This window comes from Schistocerca americana, chromosome 1 (genome assembly GCF_021461395.2).
Source record: "Schistocerca americana isolate TAMUIC-IGC-003095 chromosome 1, iqSchAmer2.1, whole genome shotgun sequence".
NCBI lineage: Eukaryota > Metazoa > Arthropoda > Insecta > Orthoptera > Acrididae > Schistocerca > Schistocerca americana.
The window spans coordinates 319566536-319589250 of record NC_060119.1 but is presented as its reverse complement, the minus strand read 5'-3'; the positions used below and the strand labels follow the sequence as shown (position 1 = coordinate 319589250).

The window sequence follows — 22715 nt, the reverse complement described above, 5'->3', positions numbered from 1 at the left end:
CATCTGCAATTGTCCGGTTGTTCCCGGACAAATTGGAGGACTCGGGGGTGCCTGTCAGTTGTGCGCAGGAGGCGGCACCCAGACCTACCTGCGATTGGCGTTCGGGAAGTAGCAGGGTGGTCTTGCAGTTCTGTGCCGCCTCACCAAACTGTGTGTGGAAGTAACAGTACGGGTAGTGCGGTTGCATTTCCTGCGGAACGTTCGTTGCCAGTGGCGGTGGCTGAGGTTCGGTGGCTGCAGCAGGTTCAGTTCCAGGAGGGGGCGTGACCATGGGCAGAGCCGGTGACGTCCCAGTTGCTTGGTTACTGCTTCCCGGAGCGAGCGGAATAGTCGGCACAGTACAGCCCCGGTTGTGTCTGACCGAAGGGCGATGAGCCTGAACCTGAGACTTGTCAGGTAGGCAGTGGCTGGCGGAATGGAGCAGTATGAATCGTGTAGCTTGTCAGCAATTGTCATTCTTTGCTCGACAGGTTTGGGAGACTTTTGAGCTAGAGCAAAGCGGATGTGAGGAGATAGTTTATCTGACGAGATGGCGAGGAGAGCCGTGTCAGAGAGTAGATCGGCGCTGACCAGGGCGCATAGCCGTCTCCAGAGCTGGGAAGGTTTGTCGTTGCCTAGTTGCTTGACGTAGAGCACTTGCCGTATATCTGCCTTAGTTGAGCGTGCAAGCCGACGTAGAACTGTCTTTTTGGCTAGAGTGTACCGGGTAGATGAGTTCGGGGCACCAACCAGGTCAGCAATCTAGTCCTCCTGGTCGTGCAGGTGGGTGATGAGGCACAGAAACCTGGTTGACTTGTCAAGTTTGTAATAGTCGAACACTTCGTCCACAATTTTGAATCAGGTTGTAGCTCTGTCGGGATTAAATGGCGGCAGCATCGGTAAGTGTTGTAGAATGTTCGGAAGAACAGGCTAAATTGAGTTTGTCAGGGCACTGCGTAAATCGAGCTGTTGTTGCTGTAGTATTCCAGGAGAGTGTGCCTCCAGGGGATGTGGCAATGACGGCTGTTCAGTTGGCAGCGTGAAGGTGACACGTTATGGTTGAGCACGATCTGTCGCGACGCGGAAGGCCGAGGCAGGTGAGAGACCGTAATGTGTCGATTGCCGTTGTGGAAGCTCAACACGTTGCGGGTGTGTTCGGATTGACGCGTCGCAGAAGACCGACGCGGATTAGGCACCAAGATGTGCCGAGAACGGTAGCCCAAGCTCCACTGGAGCCGGCGTGGGGGCGACAGGTGAGAAAAAGTTCAAAGTTTGAGAATGCATGTTAGTCTGTGGAAAGTTCGACGTATGACCAGAGCCGGGGCCACCTGTGTTGCAGGGAGGCTGCGGAGGTGCGGGCTGTCCAGAAGCACAGTGTGGGAAATGATGTCGAATGTGGGACAGAATGTGTGAATGTTCACTGTTCATAGTCACTCCACTCAAAACGGTGTGCGGATAAGGAGAATGTCGTGGCACAAAACACTGAGACGTAGCAGTGGGACGGAGGTGGAGGTCAGGTACACATAACAAGTTATTGTTCCTGTTGCAAGCTGAAGTATCGAAGTAGGAAGGCATGTGCTGATGCTGAACTGAGGCTGGCGCAGGGTGTGTTCAGATACCAAGGAGATTGACCTGTGAACGAAGCAGTTCCGGCCACGTGGTAGGAATCCGCGTGATACTGCATGGATTTCGACATGGCAAATTGTTGTCCTGGCGGTAGTAAGTTGGCCGATGAAGCATTTGCAGAAATTGGCATTGGGCCCACACTGCACGGAGATCCGTAAGAAGTAACTGCACAGTCGATGAGGGAGGGCACATGTGGTGGGAACAAAGGTGTTTGATAGCCGGAGTCATGCGCACTCCTAATCTCACTTATTGTTGTAGGCTCGAAAACGACCGGCGAAATTGGCAGAATCATCGAGTGAGAGGCATCGTGTTGCAGTCCTGGCGGGTGTACATCGCCCGCAGCACGATGCATGTCGATCACAAAATCCGGCGTTAGGTGCTGGGCTGAAGTCATTGTTCGAATGTTGTGTCAATGTAATACACGCGAAAATAACCGTCGCGGAGGTCGTGGACACAGTAAAACGGCGAAAACAGAAGACGTTACGACTCGGGGTCACCAGTGAGGAGGGTGTTCAGGTTGGTTGCACCAATAATCACACCCATTTAGCAATAGTTCGTTTACTAACCTTAACTCATACAAGGATCACAAAGAACTGACTTGAACATGCTGGAACAGCCAAAGTTAACGCTTAGAGTCCAAAGATGAATGAATATTGATGTTGGTGTCGATTTCATCAGTGCCACACATTCAATGAAAATAAGAGAGAGCTGCTTTCATAAAAATCTTCATCTGTATCTTCATTTCAGGTCCTGACGAGAACAAGACCTGCTCTTGCCTAATAAAAAATTTTTAGACTCTACTACACAAAGTAAAAATAAGTGGGTAATTTTCAGCCAGGTAAGTTAACCGTAATTTGCAGTAAACCTTGCTATCCTCACAGGAAACTGAATTTTTGTCAAGTTACTTTTATTTTATGTTAGATGAGCAATCGTTGTCATAATGATTAATCATCTGCCTTTATTGATAAAATCTCGCACAATATTGTATGCCGATGACAACTTTTCTACATAAAAGCTCAGATTTAGCCACATTGAAAAAATTGACCAAAAATACTCTTGCTCAATCTTTATTATGGTTCAAAACGAATGGTTTCTTGCTAAATGAAAGTAAAACCAAGGAACTTTAGCTTGAAGGAGATCCCTAACCACCATAAATTAGAAACTGCAAAATTTTTCGGTCTTACTATTCACAATTTGATCTGGGAACTACATTCCAAAAATGTACCAGTTAGGCTTTCAAGAGTTATTTATTTAATTATAAATTTAAAAAGACAAGTTCCAGATAACTATGTAAGATCAGCATATTTTGCTCCCTTTCAAAGCATTATATAATATGGAAATTTATTGTGGGATAGTAGTAGTTACATAAATGACATTTTATTTTTGCAGAAGAAATTATTAAGATTAATTACTGATTCTGGTAAATCAGAACACCGTAAACCTTTGTTCGGTAAACTGCAATGTCTGACAGTAGTAACCTATTCATTTATAATGTTATGTTGTTCATTAGAAACAATGTTTCAAAATTTGTATTGAGAAGCGATATTCATAGCTATAATACTAGAAATAGAACATGGGTATACATGCCACATCATAGACAATTTAAGTACAGAACTCCTAACCAGTCCTTGAACTAAGGATGTTTAACAGACTAAGAAAAAATTTTAAGGTATTGCGTGTAAATATTTTTAAAACGAAATTGTATACGCTACTAGTAAACAATCCTTTTTACACTGTTGAGAAATTTGTTGAACATGAAAGTACTGCTTTGCAACATGTAGTTTCAAATTTTATTCATTTCAAGTAAGCCAAAGTACACTGAGAAATGTACACTCTTGACTTTGTCTACTGTTGTAACGAGCTGAATTACAATAAAATTTTATTATTGTTTTTATTTTTATTATTATTATACATGGGTGTAACACTTTGTAGGTATATGAAATGGAATGATCACATTGGTTCTGTCGTAGGTAAAGCACATCATAGCCTTCAGTTTATTGGTAGAAAATTGGGTAAGTGCAATCAGTCTACTAAAGAGATTTGTAATCAGTCACTCGGGCAACCTATCTTAGAATACTGCCCAAGTGTGTGGGACCCGTAGCAAAAAGGGCTAACTGGGGATACTAAACGTATACAGAGAAGGGCAGCAGGAATAGTTACAGGTTTGTTTGATCCATGGGAGAGTGCTACAGAGATACTGAAGGGACCAGAATGGCAGTCTCTTGGCGACAAACGTAAGCTATCCAGGACAAATGCAAACTATCGAGAGAAAGTCTGTTAGCAAAGTTTCAAGAACCCGCTTCAAATGATTACTCTAGGGGTATACATCATATCGCTCACACAGGGATCGTTAGCATAAGATTAGAACCATTATTGCACGCAAAGAGGCATTTAAACAACCGTTCTTCCCCGCTCCATACGTGTGAGGTACAGTGGGACGTACCCTTTGTTATACACCTCACGGTGGTTTGCTGAGTATAGATGTAGACGAAGGAAGGGTGTGAATCTTTCTTAGAAATGGGAAATTAAAACTTGTGCACGTGTCTCCTATCTGTTAAAGATATGAACAGTGCATGACTTACCGCTGAATGTTGTTCTTCCTCTGTCTTGAGCCCGTCCTCTGCCATAAAAATTGGAATTTCTTGGATAAAAGCCCCGTCCTCTCCATCGTGGTTTCCAGTTGCCCCTGCTACCACCTGGTCGCGATGTATCCATGACCACATTAGTAAACTTATTCCTAGGTTAAATCACTTTTTTCATTTATAATTTGTCTCAAGAAATGTGTAAATGTTGGAACCGAAATGTATAATAGAACCTACAAAATATCTACTTCGTAAACATCCTACACCTCATGTCATAAAGCGCGCTAAATAGAAAAACAACAGACAGTCGCTAAAGCAAAAATCAGCGTGTCGTTGCTAATTGTATCAGAAAACCTGTTGTTGAAATCCCAATGCAAGATAGTAAAGTGTATTCTGACTAGTGGTTTAATTTTCTTTCCTTACTCTTGTTTTGACAGTCATATAAGCAGTTTTCAAATTGCGACTGTCAACATCACAATCTTTAACTGGTACCAATAGGATCTCTGAAACGGGGAGACTGTCACACAACGTTGTCGCCTAGATGTAAACAATGTGTTGACGTACAGTGTAATTACTGTGTAGTGTTTGTAACAGTAACTTTTAAATGTAGTTGGAGTGTGCTTGTCAGGTGTGTGAGAAGCTAACGATGATAGACGTTACAGCAAAATTAGTGAGAGGGCCTGTTTACTTGGCTGGAGAAGCCGTGGAATGTTACATTACTTTTTCAAGCCCCCTGCCAGCGTCACATGTAAGATCTCAAAGCAACAGGTAAGATTGTTAAGGAAAGGAGGGAGGAGTGAAAAAAGACCTTATTGAAGACTATGCCTCGCAACAAAATAAAACGCCTGCAGTGCATCCAGGCAACGGCGAGGACCCAGGCCATCAGAAAATAATATTTGGGGAAAGGGGCCTACCTATATAACAGAAGTTAAAGGGAAAAAATCGTGTTATTGATGTATAAAATAACCACACCCAGCAATATTTTGCAGCAAAAGTAACAGCTGGATTTGGTATCATGAAAATTAGCAGGAAAAAGCCCGACCCCCTGAACAAGCATCTAGGCCTATATCCCTCTTGCTCTAAAGATCCCTTATGCAGGAGAACCTTCAGGGACGTGGATCTATTGGAGTTAGCCGTTATGAAAACAGAATCAAGTCATAAAAACTTAAATGTACTGTTAATTAACAGTCTATCTCTATTTATGCTAATACCAGCTAAATATAAAAATGTAAATTAAAAAGAAATGTGCTAATTTGAAAAGGGACTACTGCTTCCTCCATTATTTTAAATAGTGGGGTAGCTACTTTTTATATCCTATTTGGAGCGTAGTATTTACTTGATTTTTGTACTTTTCATAGAAAATAATTACGTACAAGTCTATGAAGACTGAGTCTTGTTTATAATTTATAGTTGCAGCACTGCTTTGCGACATACATTTAATATAACTCTTACATCAGATGTATTGTAAATATAAAAAACTGACTCATTTCATGTGCTTCCAAACCCCACACAACTGGATCCATGAAGCATGAAATAAAATCAATATCAGTTAACATTACTGCTTGCTATGTAATTTATAGAAGAACTTTTCAGTTCATGAATCTATTTAGACAATTTGTTGAGAGAATTCAGTATATTCAAATAATCAAATTGAGATGAGAAATAGCTCTGACAGAAATAACACCCAGTCAAATCATTGGCCACCATATTCAGTGATTGTTTACTTATTGCAGCAGCAATCATTCATACCCACCAGTAACCAAAGAGAGGTGCGTTAGATTTACTTGTACAAGCATTACCAACAGATGTTAGATTAAAAAATAAAACTTCAAAGGAGATTATGAAATTCATCAGCTCAGCAAAGCTATTTATGATGATTTTTCCCTGTGAATTGTAAAAACTGCACTTGAGCTACATGTGTAATCAATCAATGACTGGGGTATATTCCCCAAAAGACTTAAATTAAAGTAGTAGTAACACCCACTTGCAAAATTGTAGATAAGCAGACCACCTCTAATTTCACCTATTTCAGTTCTTGCAGGCTTGTTACAGTACTGACATTTATCTCATCAGAACTTGTTATTGCCTCTTAGTTCAGTTTTCATAAAGACCTCAAGTGATAGAGTTAGAACAAGAAACATTGTTCTTGAATTATGTGAGCTTGTTAAAATCTTTATATGAATCACTAAATTGTACGTGCAAACTAAAGTGTTAAGGCATGATGGGATCACTCTAGCTTGGATAAGTCTTATTTTCATGATAAGTGAAGAAGGACCTCACTGACAGACTGTGCATGGCATAATCTTGAGGAGAACTTTATCTAGCAGTGATTTTCGAATGGATCATGATGCTCTCAATGTATAATTGAGGTTGCAGTTCAAATTGCTGGTCACAATCATAATAAGCATAACATTTTTTTGTCACAAAGCCCTATAGAAGATCACAACGCCCTGCATGTGACATACAAATACTAAGTATGTGATATTTACTTCCCAGTTTTAATGTTGGACTCCATTTATTGTGTGATAAGTAATTATTCATTTCATTACAATTTTCAAATAATTTATGTTGATGTATAGGAGACATGTCAAATTTTACAATAAGAACATTTTTAAGAGAAATATGGAAGTTTATGTTATTTTATATACATATTTGAAATACAGCTACACAAATACTTATGGGTCATTCCACATCAAAGGGACCAATATTAAAATGTGTCCCCACTCGGCCCTCTCCAAATCTAACGAAATTTAGTGTGCAAGTTCTATATGGCATTAAATGGCCGTATACCAAATTTCAGTCCAGTATCTTCAGCGTTTGAATTTTTAGGGGCTTTTAAAGAGAGGCTACTCATCTTCGCATCACATACAAAGGTGCAGATGTGCCAAGTTTGCTCGGCTTTTTAAAAAGTTCTAGAAAACATTTCGCCATTTGCTTTAATATACATAGACAATGTTTTATGCTGAATCACACTATGGCAAAAATTAGGGATTTAGCCACTCATTGAATGCCTAGATGAAAAAATATATGTATCTGCAAAGTTGGCCAAAATTTTCTACGTGCAAATTTTAGGGTATTTTTGGGGGGCAATAAGTCAACTGTGCCTTGTTCAATCCTTTTTTTCTTGCCACAGCTGGAAAGAGCATGCCTTAAGCTATCAAAGGTATATTGTGTAATTTCTAGATCTTGCATATTGAAGAGTAAGAATAACTATTGCTAGTAGGGAAAATGGATTATTGATAAATACAAAAAATTAATAAAATTTGAAGTTGTAAGTCAAAAATGTGTAATTGTTTTGTCTTTTAGTAGTACAAGATTTGCCTGTGGTTTAGGGAATGAGACTATGCTAATAAGAAGTGTTTTTGCATTATTTTACAGTATAGAATATAAATATAACAACACTTAACAAAATGCTCTTAAGATTATAAAGTGTAGATCATAATGGAACATTGTGTTGCTTTATAATGTTTTAACCGTACAATGTATGCTGACGCATATATGCGTTGTCACTCAGTTTCCATCGGCATTATAAAGCAGTAATAGTTTTTTAAGGCTCTATCCTTACAGCAGTGGTATATTGCTGAATCACCTCTTTCAATTGTTGCTTTCAGTATTGCCACTTTTCATAGTGTTGGTCTTCTGTGCGGTGTAATCTTTGGTGTTGACATTGTATAATCTTAGTGTTCAGTAATGCGTGTTTGAATAATCGATAATCATTGTTGTAGCTGAAGGTAGCCAAATATTGACTTCATACAATTTGTCCAAATTCTGTGATGATGATAGTATTCCAGACATATGCTTTGAAATGCAAATTTGTATATTTTATGTACAAACAAGCCTGATCCACTACGCTTCAAACCAGAATATGCATGAGCTTTCAAACTTGCTGGTCATTGCACCCTGTTACTTTGGTGAATCAGACAGAGCTGATTGTCAAAGTAATCACCTTTTTATTGTGGAAAAAATCAACTACAGCCAGTTAAGGAAATGTTACCAGTGGACAAGGAGCTTCTACAGTGTAGGTCTAGGCTTGATTTTACGGAAGATGTCCATATTTGTCCATACCATAATGCCTTGTTGATGACAAAATTTCAGTTACTGGAGAAGACTTGCTGCAACCCACTTGGTAAAGAAAAACATCTAATGAAGAAGGCTTTAACACCAGTAACCTTTGCAATGTCTGACAGATTGAAGTTACTGACTAATGAAATTTTTAAACCTGGTTGGAAAATTTGTACCAAATGTAGTCATGAAGTGGCCCAAAAAGAATCATCCCACCAGAATAAGCCAGAATCACCATCCACTGAAGACATAATGTTGTTGATGCTTGCTTTACTGCTTAATACTTCATTATCATAAATTGGAGAATCACCATTAAAACTTCAACAGATCAGCAAAAGGGATTCAATGGGCCACACAAAGTGCAAAGTTCCGTAAGCCCAAGGCAGCATTACTAAGGTAATTGCCACAACTGCTGGTGTGAGTCAAGTAGATGTTGCTCAACTGCAAAAGGAAGAGTGCCAAAAATCTAAAAACATGGACATTTTAATGGAAGAATTTAAGATTAAGCTTCAGACTTCAGGCAATTCCAGTAAAATTCAAATTTTGACCCTGGCCCCAAGTAGCTGGACTATTAAGAAAAGGCTAAAGAATTTGCTGTTTCAACTAAGATGATGAAGAAGGCTAGGAAAGTAAAGATGGAAGATGGATTTTGGCTACACCTGCAAACGGAAAAGGGAAAAAGCTCAGTATTGAAGTAAAACAATATGTCCTCACCTTTTTGAAGATGTGTTTTCTCGTTTATGTCCTTGCATAAAGGATTGTGTTGCAGTGAGAATAAACGGGGACAAGATTAACAAGCAGAAACACCTACTTCTTTCTAACCTGAAAGAAATGTTCATTGCTTATTGTAAGCAATATGGAAATCAACTAAGATTCTCTATTTTTGTGAGCTCAAGCCGAAATGGTGTACTGCAGTTGGTGCTTCTGGATCACATTCAGTATGTGTATGTGCAATTCATCAAAATGTCAAATTAATGTTGGCTTCAGCAACATCCATCCAAGATGACAACAAAAACTTGATGAAATAAACTGTATGCAGTTTGGAATCAAAAAAACGGTATGCTGCAATACTCGGAGAAATGCAGCTAGAGGCTTTTCTTGAAGATGCTTTTAAAGATGATGACTCTGAAGAAACAATGGAATACAAGCAATGGTCCTTACTGACAGAGGCACATTAGAGACATGTCAGAGAACTATTGAAGATTTGATTGAGGCACTGATTTTGAAAACTACCAGTTTAAGATGGAATCACTTTGTGTCAAAATTATTATTTATTTGTTGTTCAAGATGCTGTGCAAGGATTTCATTGTGAGAATATTTGGGCCACATTCCATCCATTTGTTGTCTATTTTGGTGGCAAAGAATGTCAGTATTAGCATTGGTATGATCATCAACTGTCTCCGTCATTGCTGCTCAGTATAAGAATTTAAAAAATGTCACCAATTTATGTCTGTACAGAAAGGATTTTGGCATCACAACCAAATGGAATTTTTTTTTTGAACAAGCCATGGTAAATTGCTTTGTGATGGCATTGGAGGAACAGCAGCCTGCCCTAGTCTCCAGATCCCCTTAGATAACCAAATATTAACTCCATACAATTTGTCCAAATTCTGTGATGATAGTATTCCAGGCATAAAGTATTTTTTTATGTACCAGAAGAAGAGATTGAAAAAAAAAAAATCAGCCTTATCAAGGAACAAGGCTGCCATGGGACATACAATATCTGGAACAAGAGAAAATTGTCAATTTAAGCAAATTAATTGTAATCAGCTCAGAGCAAGCAGAGTTTCCAGTGAGCTACAGCATTCACAGGTCATGCCTTCGAAGCAGATGAAGAAATTCCAACAATCTCAATTGCAAGTTTACAACCAGTACAATATGTTGCATGTATATATGACAGTTTTTGGTGGGTAGGAAACATGTGTGAAGTTTCACATAAACAACAAAATGTCCTCATCAGCTTCATGCACCACCCATGGTTCTGCTCATTCCCTCCACTGGCCAACTGCTAAAGACACCTGCTGGATTCCTGAGCAACATATTTTCATGACTTTAGAAGCACCACCACCATCATCATCATCATCATCATCATCAGGAAGACAATACAGTTATCCACAATCTGTCCTTGACAAAATTGTAGAACTGTTTACACAAAAGTGGACCTGACTATAGTATTTCGGTTTTGCAAATTTGCTGTGTTGTGTATTATATTGTTTTTATGGTATGTGTTAAATTAATGTTTGAAACTGATTTATATACTGGAATAAAAAAAAATTAATTATGGGACTTAATGAGCAAAATGTTTCACTTTTCTATCTTCTTAAAGTGCTAAAATAATAACGCTCTTTCCAGCTCTGGCAAGAAAAAAAGGATTGAACGAGACACAGTTGAGACACTGTCCCCCAAAGATACCCTAAAATTTGCATGTAGAAAATTTTGGCCAACATTGCAAATGCATAACTTTTCATCTAGGCATCCAATGTTAATTAAATTTGATCCACATATAGACATCACAGGGAGGAATAACTCTCTTAAGTTTTGGTGTGATTGGTTCATACGAAAAGTAGCAGTGGTCGGTCAAACCTTGGCTCTCAGAATACCGAGACACATTTTTTAGCCACTTTAGAGGCCTGTATCTACATTTAGGTGTGGCTAAGTCCCTAATTTTTGCCATGGTGTGATTCAGCATATAAAGTTGTCTATATTTATTAAAGCAAATCACGAAATATTTATTAAAGCAAATCTAAAAAAGCCGAGCTAACTTGGCACATTTGCATCTTTGTATGTGATGTGAAGATGAGTAGTCTCTCTTTAAAAGCCCCTAAAACTTCAACCACTGAAGATACTGGACTGAAATTTGGTATATGACCATCTAGGACCATGTAGAACCTTCACACCAAATTCCATTAGATTTGGAGATGGTCGAGTAGAGACCCCTGGTCCCCTTCATATGGAATTGACCCTTATTATAGTTTTCAGTATAAAAAATGTGGGTATGTATAATACTCGTGTTCAAACTGTGAAACTGCCTCAGTTATGTTGTGTGTTATGTGGTTTATTCATCTCATTACATACAATTTTCAAATCATTTGATTTGATGTACAGGAGACATGTCAAGGTTTACAAAAGACATTTTTTTCACTTTTTTTAAGAGAAATACAAAAGTTTACATTATATTTTACATTTCTAAGTTACAGCTACACATGTACATAAAATAATAAATGTATTACAATCCCTGTGTTCAGATTGTGAAGCTGTCCTTAATGAATTCATCGACAGAATAATAACACTTTTCCACCAGGAGAGTAAAGAGCAATCTTTTCAATGAACCAATCTCCATTTGAAATATATTACTGCCTTTTATTTTATTGAAAATTTTTAACCCCATATACTCTGGCATTTGGGCATAAAGTTTTAAACAATGTGTTGGAAGTTTGAAGTTATCTTTGTGGCGAGTGCTGTAGTTGTGGTCAAAACGGAAATTGTCTAGTGTATGTTGATTTCTATATAGGAACACCACCATCTCATATATGTAAAGTGAGGGGATAGATAGTACTTTTAAATTTTTTAACAGTGGTCGACAGGATTCCTGTTTTTTTGCAACACACGTTTCTAATTACTTTCTTTTGTAATACTAGGAGCCTAGTGACATTTGCTGAATTTCCCCAGAAGATTATGCCATAACGAATAACTGACTCAAAGTAGCGGTGATAAACTATCTTTCTGGTATCCATGTTTGTGGCACCTCACAAAATACACATTGCAAATGCTAAGTTGTTCTGTTTATTTGCTAAGTAATCTATGTGTACCTTCCAATTTAAATTTTTGTCAAGATTTAGGCCTAAGAACTTCACGTGGTTTGCTTCTGTGATATCCTGATCATTGCAAGTTATCTTTTTTCGCTCCTTTCTACTGATTTAGCTTCAAATTGCATCATTTTGGTTTCAGTTACATTTAGTTTTAGTCCATTTTGATAGAACCAAGATTCAAGTTTTTCTAAAGTATTTTTGGCTTTTTCTGGAATATTTTCAGATGCCTCATTTTCAATTAAAACTGATGTATCATCAGCAAATAAGACTGAATGAACATCAATAGCAAGTGGTAGGTCATGTACGTAAAAAAGAAACAGATAGGGACCCAATATCGAACCTTGTGGGACTCCTTGGGGGAACTGTTTTCCAGTCTGATGAATAATTGGTTCCATTTGAAGTTAAAATTACTCTTTGTTTCCTACCTGACAGGTAAGAGCTAAACCATTTTAAAGCAGTGTCTCTGATTCCATACATCTGTAATTTGTGGAGGAGTAATGCATGGTTCACTGAATCAAAAGCTTTAGTCAGATCACAGAATATACCTGTGACCTTTCTACCTTTATCTAACGTGGAGCATATTTTTTGGATAAACTCATTTATAGCATTTGCAGTGCTTTTACCCTGTTGGAAACCGAACTGGTTTTTAAAAATTATATCATTTACAGTAAGAAAGTTATTAATTTGTTGTGCTGCAATCTTTTCAAACACTTTAGAGAAGACCGGCAAGAGAGAGATAGGGCGGTAATTCCCCATATCTTCTGTCGATCCTTTCTTGAATAGAGGTTTGATCTCACCATATTTCAGTACCTCTGGAAAGCATCCCTGTTCATAAGATTGATTTATAATAGTTGACAGTGGTTGGGAAATAATATCGTACACATACTTGATCACAGATGTTGTTATTTCATCCCACCCATGTGAGGTTTTGTTTTTTAGAGACAATATTTCCTTTTCCACATCCCTTTGGGTTATTTTTTCAAATTGTTTAAAAGATGTGTTCTGGCTGTTTTCCAAATTTGTGATGCCCTGATAGAATGTCATATCCACATCCGATCTTACTACGTTTAGGAAGAATTAATTGAAACAACTTGACATCTGAACAGGGTTTACTATAATTTCATTTTCATGTCTAATTTTCAAAATCTCATGAATTTTTACTTTGGCTCCTAGTTCAGACTGAACAACTGACCACACTGCTTTTGTCTTATTTCTGTGTTCTCGTACGAATTTATTATTTGCCATTTTTTTAGCTGCCGCTACAACTTTCCTAAATACAGCTTTATACTGTTTGACAAAAATAACAAAATCTGGAGTTCTGTTTGATTTTAACTCATTGTGGAGCTCTCTCTTTCTGGCACTAGAGATCATTATTCCTGTTGTAATCCATTTGACTTTACCATTAACCTTCTTTTGCTTATATCTACGAGGAAATGATTCATTAAATACCTTTAAGAAACAATTTAAGAATTTGTCATAGTTTATCGAGCTTGAACTATTGTAGTCTACAGGCCAGCTTATTATACTTAATTTACTGCGGAATAAATCCATTTTATTTTTACTGAGATCCCTTTTTATACACACTTCTGGAGGCTTTAGGTTATTTGCTTTTGGGAGCTCAATAAACAGAGCTGAGTGATCTGAAATAACCAAGTCTAAGCAGTATTTGTGCTTATTTCCACTGTCAAATATGTAGTTAGTAATAATATTATCAATGCAGGTTACTGATCTGCTGTGTTCCCTAGTGCCTTCAGAAAAATTTAGCTTGAAACCAGATTTCTGAATTAAGTCACGAAATTTTGTGGAATCATTGCTTTCAACTAAGACATTTAAGTTGAAGTCTGCTGCTATAACAACTTTTTTCTTACTTTCTTTCTGGAGTTTTTCCAGGAGGCATTCGAATTTGGTTAAAAACACTTTTGTTACCGCACATCCAGGAATTCTGTAGATTGCTATAACCAATGTATTCAGATCACTCAGCTCTACAGAGCAACTTTCAAACACGCTCTCTTCATTTAAATAATTAAAACTATCTCTTTCAAACACGCTCTCTTCATTTAAATAATTAAAACTATCTCTTACTGTATAACTTATGGAAGAATTGACAAGAATGTAGGAGCCTCCACGAGATTTGCTTATTCTACAAAAGCTAGCAGCTACCTTAAAATTATTAATACTATTTAGTACTTTTATACTATCTTCTGTTAACCAGTGTTCATTTAGGCAGATTATTTTAATATTTACGGATTCTGAAAGCAGAATTTTTAGTTCGTCGATTTTTGAGAATTTACGATTTGGTAGTTCTGCTCCTAAGCCATTTATATTCAAGTGCATCAATAGATCATTTTTGCTTTTAGTTATTTCACGTGCATCCTTTGTTTGGTACCTAAACTTTGTATTTTCAGTTTGAATTTTTTCTTTGTCACCCCTATCACAATGAATTAGTTTCCCTTGCTTCTTAGGACTTTACACACGTCTATGAACATTTTACTAAGGTTCACAGAGCCTAATCTATTCAAGTGCAGGCCGTCTTTTCCCAGACACTTGCAGTTTAAGAATTTGTTTGGGTCAATGAATACTGCACCGAGTCTATTGCACTGTTTCCTAGTGCCGGTATTTATCCTGTTGATGTAAGTATCACTTACCGATTTAATTGTTCTGTCAAATAATAGCACTTTTCCCCCAGAATAGTAAAAGCAATCTTTTCAGTGAACCAGGTTCCATGTTAAATAGTTGCTGTGTTTTATAATATTATAAATTTTTAATCCCATACACTCTGAAGTCTGTTGGCAGGTAGCGTGTGCTGTAGTTGTGGTGCAAATCCAGTGTGTTCTGGTTTTTGTATAACAAAATCAACACTTCATATATGAAAAGGAAAATAATGGATATTTTTAAATTTTTGACAGTAACCTACAGGATATTCATTGTTTGGCAAATTTCCTATTATTTTTATTTTTAATGCTAGTAGCCTCATGACTTTACTAAATAATGACTTAAAGCAGCAGTGACAGATTGTCTTTCTGGTATTTATCTTTGTGGCATCTGACAAAACACACTTTGCAAATGCTAAGCTATTAACTTTATCTACCAAGTAGTCAATATGTATCTTCCAGTTTAAATTTTTGTTAAAATTTAGGCTTAAGAACTTTTTACCAGTGACAGTGCCACTAAAGTGTAGTAACTAAACATGGCTTTCTGGAATTTCTTCACAAAGAAGCTGAAGTAAATATTCCTGGATTTGAAAAAGAACACCGGCCAGAGTGGCCAAGTGGTTCTAGGCGCTACAGTCTGGAACTGCGCAACTGCTACGGTCGCAGGTTCGAATCCTGCCTTGGGCATGGATGTGTGTGATGTCCTTAGGTTAGTTAGGTTTAAGTAGTTCTAAGTTCTAGGGGACTGATGACCTGAGTAGTTAAGTCCCATAATGCTCAGAGCCATTTTTTTCAAAAAGAACAGCTACAGACATGAGTAGCGTTAAAAGTAGGCACCCACAGTGTAGCGAAGCAACTGAAATCACGTAAAAAAGACCGAGCGAACTGGTGCAATGGTTAGCACAATGGACTTGCATTCAGGACAATGACAATTCAAAACCGGGTCCAGCCGTAGTGATTTAGGTTTTCCATGATTTTCCTGAATTACTTCAGGCAAATGACAGGACGGTTCCTTTGAAAAGGCACAGCTGACTTCCTTCCCTAATCCAATGGGACCAATGACCTCATTGTTTGGCCCTCCCCCCAAATCAACAAACTAGCCAACTTAATAAAGCCAGGTTTTCCTGCCCAGATTGTATACTGATTAGGTCCCTGTCATAGTATGGTGATATAATAGCTCCACACTTAGCAGTCATCCAAAAATGCTTGCTCAATGAAAGGTCCATGCCTAAGGACTAGAAAGTTGCACATTTCAAACTGTCCACAAGAAAGCAAATAGAAGTAATCCAGTTAATTACAGACGAATATCACTGACATCTATTTGCAGAGGATTTTGAAATGTATACCGTACTTGAACATTATGAATTGCCTTGTAATAAAACGTGTATTGACACACAGCACAGATTCAGAAAATATTGTTCTTATGAAACAAACTGTCTTTTTATTCACATGTAGTAATTAGTTCTATCAACAAGTGATTGCAAATTGTTTTCATATTTCTAGATTTTTCAGAAGTATTTTGACATTGTTCCTCACAGGCACCTTCCAGAATGACTGGATTAGTGATTTTCTGTCAGAAAGGTCACAGTTCATAATAATTGACAAGTAATAACTGACAAGAAGTCATCGAATAAAACAAGGTGATATCTGGCATACCCAAAGAAATGTTACAGGGTATCTGCTATTCTAATATATGTAAACAATTTAGGAGACAATCTGAGTAGCCCTCTTAGCTACTTAGCAGATGGTGCTGTCACTTACCATCTAGGAAAGTAATCGGAGAATCAAAACCAATTGCAAAATGATTTAGACAAGATATCTTTTGGTGCACAATAATAAAAACTGTCAGTTCATTCACACAAGTACTAAAATGAATCTATTAAATTTCAGTCATACAATAAATCACAGAAATTTAAAGGGTGCAAGTTCAAGTAAATACCTAGGAATTACAGGTATGAACAGCTCAAATTGGAATGATCACATAGAAAATATATGGGGGCGGGGGGCAGGGCAATCCAAACACTGGGTTTTATTGTCAGAACACTTAAAAGATGCAATAGGTCTACTGAAGAGACCTGCTACACTAAACTTGTTCACACTCTTCTAGAGTATTGCTGCATGATATGGGATCCTTACAACATAGAGTTGATGGAGGACATCAGCAAAGTTCAAAGAAGGGCAGCTCATTTTGTATTATCACAAATTAGATGAGAGTGGTTAGCCATCATTAAAAAAGGGCATTCTTTGCTGTGGCCAGGTCTTTTCTTGAAATTTCAGTCACCATCTTCCTCCTCTGAATGCAACAATATCAGCATAATAAAATAAGAGAAATCAGAGCTCACATGGAAAGACTTAAGTGTTTGTTTTATCTGGCTATGGTAAAGAAATATTACGAAAGCAATTCGATGAACCCTTTTTCAAGCATTTAAGTGTGAATTGCACGGCAGACAATAGATTCACCTGTGGTATCGTTGTAATTGCAAGGTATTTTTATTTCACTCCATTTTAATGATTTGGTTTCAGATTGCATCAGGTTGATTTTAGGTTTAATTCATTTTGATGGAACCAAGAATCAAGTTTTTCTGAGCGTTTTTGACACTTACTGGAATTTTTTCACGCACCTCATTTTCAGTTAGAACTCAGGTATCATCAGCAAATAAAACTGAATGAACATCAGTAGCAAATGGTAGGTCATTTACCAGGAAAGGAATGTATTGAATCTTGTGGTACTCCTTGTGAAATTTTCTGTTTGAGGAGTAATTGCGTGAAATTGACATTACAGTTACTCTTTTTTTTTTTCATTTCTGATAAGAGCTGGACCATTGTAAAACAGGGGACTAATGACCTCAGCAGTTGAGTCCCATAGTGCTCAGAGCCATTTGAGAGCCATTGTAAAACTGTGTACCTGATTCTGTATATCTGTAATTTGTGGAGTCATTCACTAAATGTCCGCCCCCAGTAGCTGAGTGGTCAGCGCAACAGAATGTCAATCCTAAGGGCCCGGGTTCGATTCCCGGCTGGGTAGGAGATTTTCTCCGCTCAGGGACTTGGTGTTGTGTTATCCTAATCATCATCATTTCATCCCCATTGACGCGCAAGTCGCCGAAGTGGCGTCCAATAGAAAGACTTGCACCCGGCGAATGGTCTACCCGACGAGAGGCCCTAGTCACACGACTCTTTTTTTCACTGAATCCAATGCATTTGCTTAATAATTCAATTGATGTGATCAGAGGAGATTATTCAGATTATTCTGACTGGGAAGAAATCACATGTGGGGTTCCCCATAGCTCACTGTTAGGTATACCATTGTTCTTTATATATTTCATTGATCTCCAATCTAATATACAACAAGCAGGATTAGTTCATTTTGCAGGTGAGACATGTATTATAATCAATCCAAGCATATATACAGCAATGGAGAAAATGGTAAACAGTGTTCTTAAAACTGTCATTGACTGGTTTTCTGTGAATGGTCTCTTTCTCTATTTTTAAAAAACACAACATACACTGATCAGACAGAACATTATGACCACTGACCTGCGCTAACTATAAGTCCGGGCGATAGCAGTGTCACCTGGCAAGGAATGCACGATCCATGTAGTATCAGTGAGCGTGCGGTCCATGTGTAAAATGGGTAAGGCATGTAATCTATGTGAGTTTTTGACTGAGGGAAAATTGTGATGGCCTGAAGGCTCGGCATGAGCATTTCGAAAACTGCATGACTTATCAGGTGTTCAAGGAGTACTGTGGTGTCTTCAACACAAGGTGAAACCACATCGAGATGTCAGACATCGTAAGTTGGTCCGACTGGTAAAACAGGACAGGCAATGAACTGGGGCGGAACTAACATCAGACTTTAACACTGGGCAGAGTACAAGTGTGTCTGAACACGCAGTGCACCAAACACTCCCAGTGACGGTTCTCCACAGCTGATGACCCATGCATGTGCCGATGTCAACACCACAACATTGGCAACTACTAGTGAAATGGGCATGTGGTCATCAGCACTGGACATTGGCACAGTAGCAGAGCATTGGATGGTCTGATGAGTCCAGGCACCTTCTTCATTAATCCATTGGTCCACAGGAGCTCGGGCTAGGCAGCATGACGGCCAAGGAGTATTGTACACTGGTTGCAGACCATATACACTTTTTCATGATGATCACGTTTCCTGACAGCAGTACTATTTTTTAACAAGATAATGCAGTATGTCACAAGGCCAGAAGTGTGATGGACCAGGATGGTGATGGAGTGGTTCGAGGAACACAGTTGCAAGTTCCAATTGATGTGCTAGTCCCCCCAACTCGCCAGATCTGAACCCGATCAAACACATCTGGGATGCGGCATCATAGCTCATGGTGCACCCCCACCCCCGCCGTCCAAACTTTATGGGAATTAGGTGACAGGCGCCCTGTTCCCACTCCAGCACTACACAACACTCTAGACCACCATGCATCCACAGTCTTTTTACTTCTCTCCTTTTCTGCTGCCCCCCCTTGCTTTCCATCTACCCTCCTGACTGCACTTAGCTGCCCTAACCTCGTTCTTGTACGCTCCCATAAGCAGCACTTTCCCTGCTGCACCCCTACCCTGCTTTCCCTCTGTCCCCACCCCCCGCCCCATTCTCCTCATCAAGCCATCGGCACACAGGACAAGGCAGCTAACGTTGACTTATACACAATGGGATATCCCATGTCATAAGACACAGTACTGTCGGCAGACAGTGCGAGCTGGTTGCCCCTGCGGGTTTGGTTGAAGGTATTCTTACCTGTCACACAAGGCAACTACAAGGATTCTCTTACTTTTCAGTCTCATAAACTGTAGTCCCCTTTTAGGGTGTGACTACCTTCCAAAATTCTATGGACATGCAGGCCATTTGGGGAAGGATGTCTTATGTGGCATATCATGTATCAATTGTGCACTGAGACCTTCTGCCCCTCTGTAATGGAAATGTAATTGCACCCATCATCCAGGCTTTTGAACGAGAAAGTCTTACAGGATGCTTACATTTCACCTATTGTGCCTGTTATCTCTGACATATTAATGGATCTTTTTACACCCAATATCCAGCGTGGTAGCTAGTCTGTCGTGGAAGGGTCAGCGTGTACCCTTTTGATTGTAGTTCCTTGACAACACAGGAATCGCACTGCTGATGCCTGAGCTGCAAACTTCCCATGTATGCGTAGGAGTAGATGTTCATCATCTTGGGGCATCAGGACTCCTGACAATGGCCATCGTGTCATGTAGCCTTTGTCGTGGCTGGGTGGTGCCTTTTAGGAGAGCCCCTGGTTGGAGTTTGTGGCTTCAGGGCAAATGACCCACAATGAAGCAGATTAAGATGTCCTATGCTGGTGGTCGAATGGCTCCAGCAGTCTCTAGGTTTGGAAAAGGACAGTATAATGCTGGCAGATATGACCTCAAATCATTTATTCCCTTCTCTGTCTACACTATGGGAGCAATGCAGGGCTAAGGATCAAGGAGAGAATACTCTCCTTGAAACTTAGTTTGTGCAAGGTGTGATGGAGAATCCTTTTTAACAACAAAGCATCTATTTTTCATTGAACACTTGGAAGACAAGTTTGGAGAAGTGTCAGGAATGTATAAAATGAGGAATGAATCAGTCCTGTAAAAACAGCCTTCCCTCCTCACTCATGTTCATTGCATGCCTGTGACAAGCTGGGTGCTGTCCCAGTTTCAGTCACCCCCCCCCCCCCCCCCCCCCTCCCCCAATAAGAGCTTAAACATGGTCCAGGGGCTTATATTCCGTAGAAATCTTCTCGTGCAGTCCAATGACGAGTTGCATGCCAGTCTACAGTGACAGGGTGCGCCCTTAGCCAGGCATATGTGTAGGGGGCCTAAGGACAACATGGTTGCTACTGGTGCCCTCATCTTGGCCTTTGAAGGTAATTAATTGCCTGAAAAGGTCAAAGTGATGATATACTGTCATGACGTTAAACCCTATGTTCCTCCCCCATGCAGTGCTTCAAATGTTGCAAGTTTGGGCACGTCCTCTCATTGTAACGCTAGCCCCATGTGTCAGGACTGTGGACGTCCATCACACACAAACATTCCTTGAGCTCCTCCTCCCATTTGTGTCAACTACGGAGAGCACCATTCCCCCTGATTGGTGGACTGCACTATTTTTCAGAAAGAGAGGAAAATAATGGAATATTAAACACTGGAAAAACTGACCTATACAGAGGCCAAAAAGAAATATGACTGCCAAAATCCTGCATTCATGATATTGTCATATGCTGTAACTACAATGATGTTGCCCTCTGTGGCAATGGTGAAACCTCCAGCTGTGTCTTGTATAGAGGGCCCTGAGGGCCGTCAGACTACGCCTGCCCCCTTGACAGTTGGGGGCACTCCTCCTCCTGTTGCTTCTCAAACATCATCTTCAGCAGCAACACTCCCCCCAGAAATCTGGTACATTGGTCCCCCCCCCCCCCCCCCCCCCTCAGCCAGGAAAGCAACAGCCTCCTCTGGCTCCTCTCACAAGGAAGGAGTCCCTCGGGACACTGCCTTCCAAGACCTCTGGTGCTGTGAAGCTGGACACCAGCCAGTGGCAGAAGGATCCACAGGCTGCTAGTCAGAGAGCTTCACAATCCTCATTGGTTCCTGAGACAAACTCAGAGAAGCCCTCCCAGCCAGAGAAAATGAACGAGAAGTGAGGACAGGAAAAAGAAAACTATCAAGAAGAAAGAGATCCAGGGGCTTCCACACCACCGCTTCCTGCAGGCTACAGTTCTGAGGATGAGATGGAGATCCTAGTGTTCAAGGACCCATACCTCCCCAGAGCCTCAGAGCTAATGGACACAACCACGAGAAGCACTCAGCCGATGGCAAAAGGTGACACTGGGGCATAAATTGCCTCTTCGGTCCCTTCATGCCCTCCCTGTACATTGATAGCTTAATCCTACAGTGGAATTGCAGTGGTTTTTTCCACCACCTGGCTGAGTTACGACAACTCTTAAGCTCTTCCACTGCTTTCTGCACTGCTCTTCAGGAAACGTGGTTTCTATCAGTGTGGATCCCCACCCTTCGTAGCTATCGGGGATATTACAAGAATCGTACTGATTATGACAGGGTGTCATGTAGAGTGTGTATGTATGTACTTGACTCTGTATATAGCAAATCTGTGCCTCTCCAAAAAACTTTAGAGGCTGTGGCTGTCAGGGTAAGGACAATGCATGATATTACATCTGCAATGTCTGTCTTCCCCCCGTTGATGAAGTACCTCAGAATGTATTGGTTGCACTGGTTTCTCAACTCGTGAGCACTGGCTGCAGCAAAGATGTCAAAAACCTACTGACACACCTGGGTCTTTGTCTCTCAAGTACTGGTCCTCCCACTCATGAGTTCTTCCTCATCTGTAGAAACACCTTAAGCAGCCTATGAGCTCTTGGCCAGTGCTACTCTCACCATCCTTTGGAAATGACTATCCAGGAGTCTGTTTGTACCTTCAAACAATGTGAACATTCGTTGTCCTTCATCTAGACCCCAGTTCATGTTGGAATCCTGGGAAACCAAATTGCTGACAGGCTGGCAAAATAGGCTACCAGTAAACTGACTGTGGAGATTTGTACACCAGAAACTGATGTCCAATCGGTATTATGCTGTGAAGTTTTCGGGATCCACAAATTGTTGGACTGCCCCAATCTAGCTGCCCTGAGGTGGTCTTTTAACCTTCCTGTCACACTACGTAAGGTGTTGGGTGATTATGCCTTTGCGGCTGACCTAATTTCAAGTTTTATTCGAGATGGGGGTTTTTATCACTCAATCTAAGATTGCGCACCTAGCCTTATCTCCCAGGCCTTCACCCTACCTGCATTTTAACTTTTTCTCACTCCTTCTGGTGCTGTCTGTTCTACTTGGTGTTCGTCTTTTCACCATCTGTGTTTCTCTTACTTTGTGTTTTTAGTCTGGAGATTTTAGTGTATTGCAGAGTAGCCCAGGCTGTCTTCTATATTGTTGTAATAACTTCTACTGCTATTTTGTTATAG

General features: G+C 39.8%; 2 protein-coding genes across 4 annotated transcripts in view; one reads left to right on the top strand and one right to left on the bottom strand.

Moving 5' to 3' along the window:
• The window catches only part of LOC124598192 (DNA helicase MCM8-like), a 182060-nt gene extending 177565 nt beyond the window's left edge, over positions 1–4495 (bottom strand). The window contains exon 1 of the mRNA XM_047135984.1: positions 4188–4495. Coding sequence (XP_046991940.1) covers positions 4188–4320 — 133 coding nt within the window. The 5' untranslated portion in view covers positions 4321–4495. The remainder of the gene's footprint in view (positions 1–4187) is intronic.
• A 182-nt stretch (positions 4496–4677) lies between these two features.
• The window catches only part of LOC124598209 (RAB6A-GEF complex partner protein 2), an 82592-nt gene continuing 64554 nt past the window's right edge, over positions 4678–22715 (top strand). For 2 of the 3 annotated variants that reach the window (XM_047135987.1, XM_047135986.1), the window contains exon 1: positions 4679–4955. In XM_047135987.1, coding sequence (XP_046991943.1) covers positions 4834–4955 — 122 coding nt within the window. In that variant the 5' untranslated portion in view covers positions 4679–4833. Of the gene's footprint in view, positions 4956–22715 lie in introns of all 3 variants that reach the window. The other variant, XM_047135985.1, reaches the window with a different exon arrangement.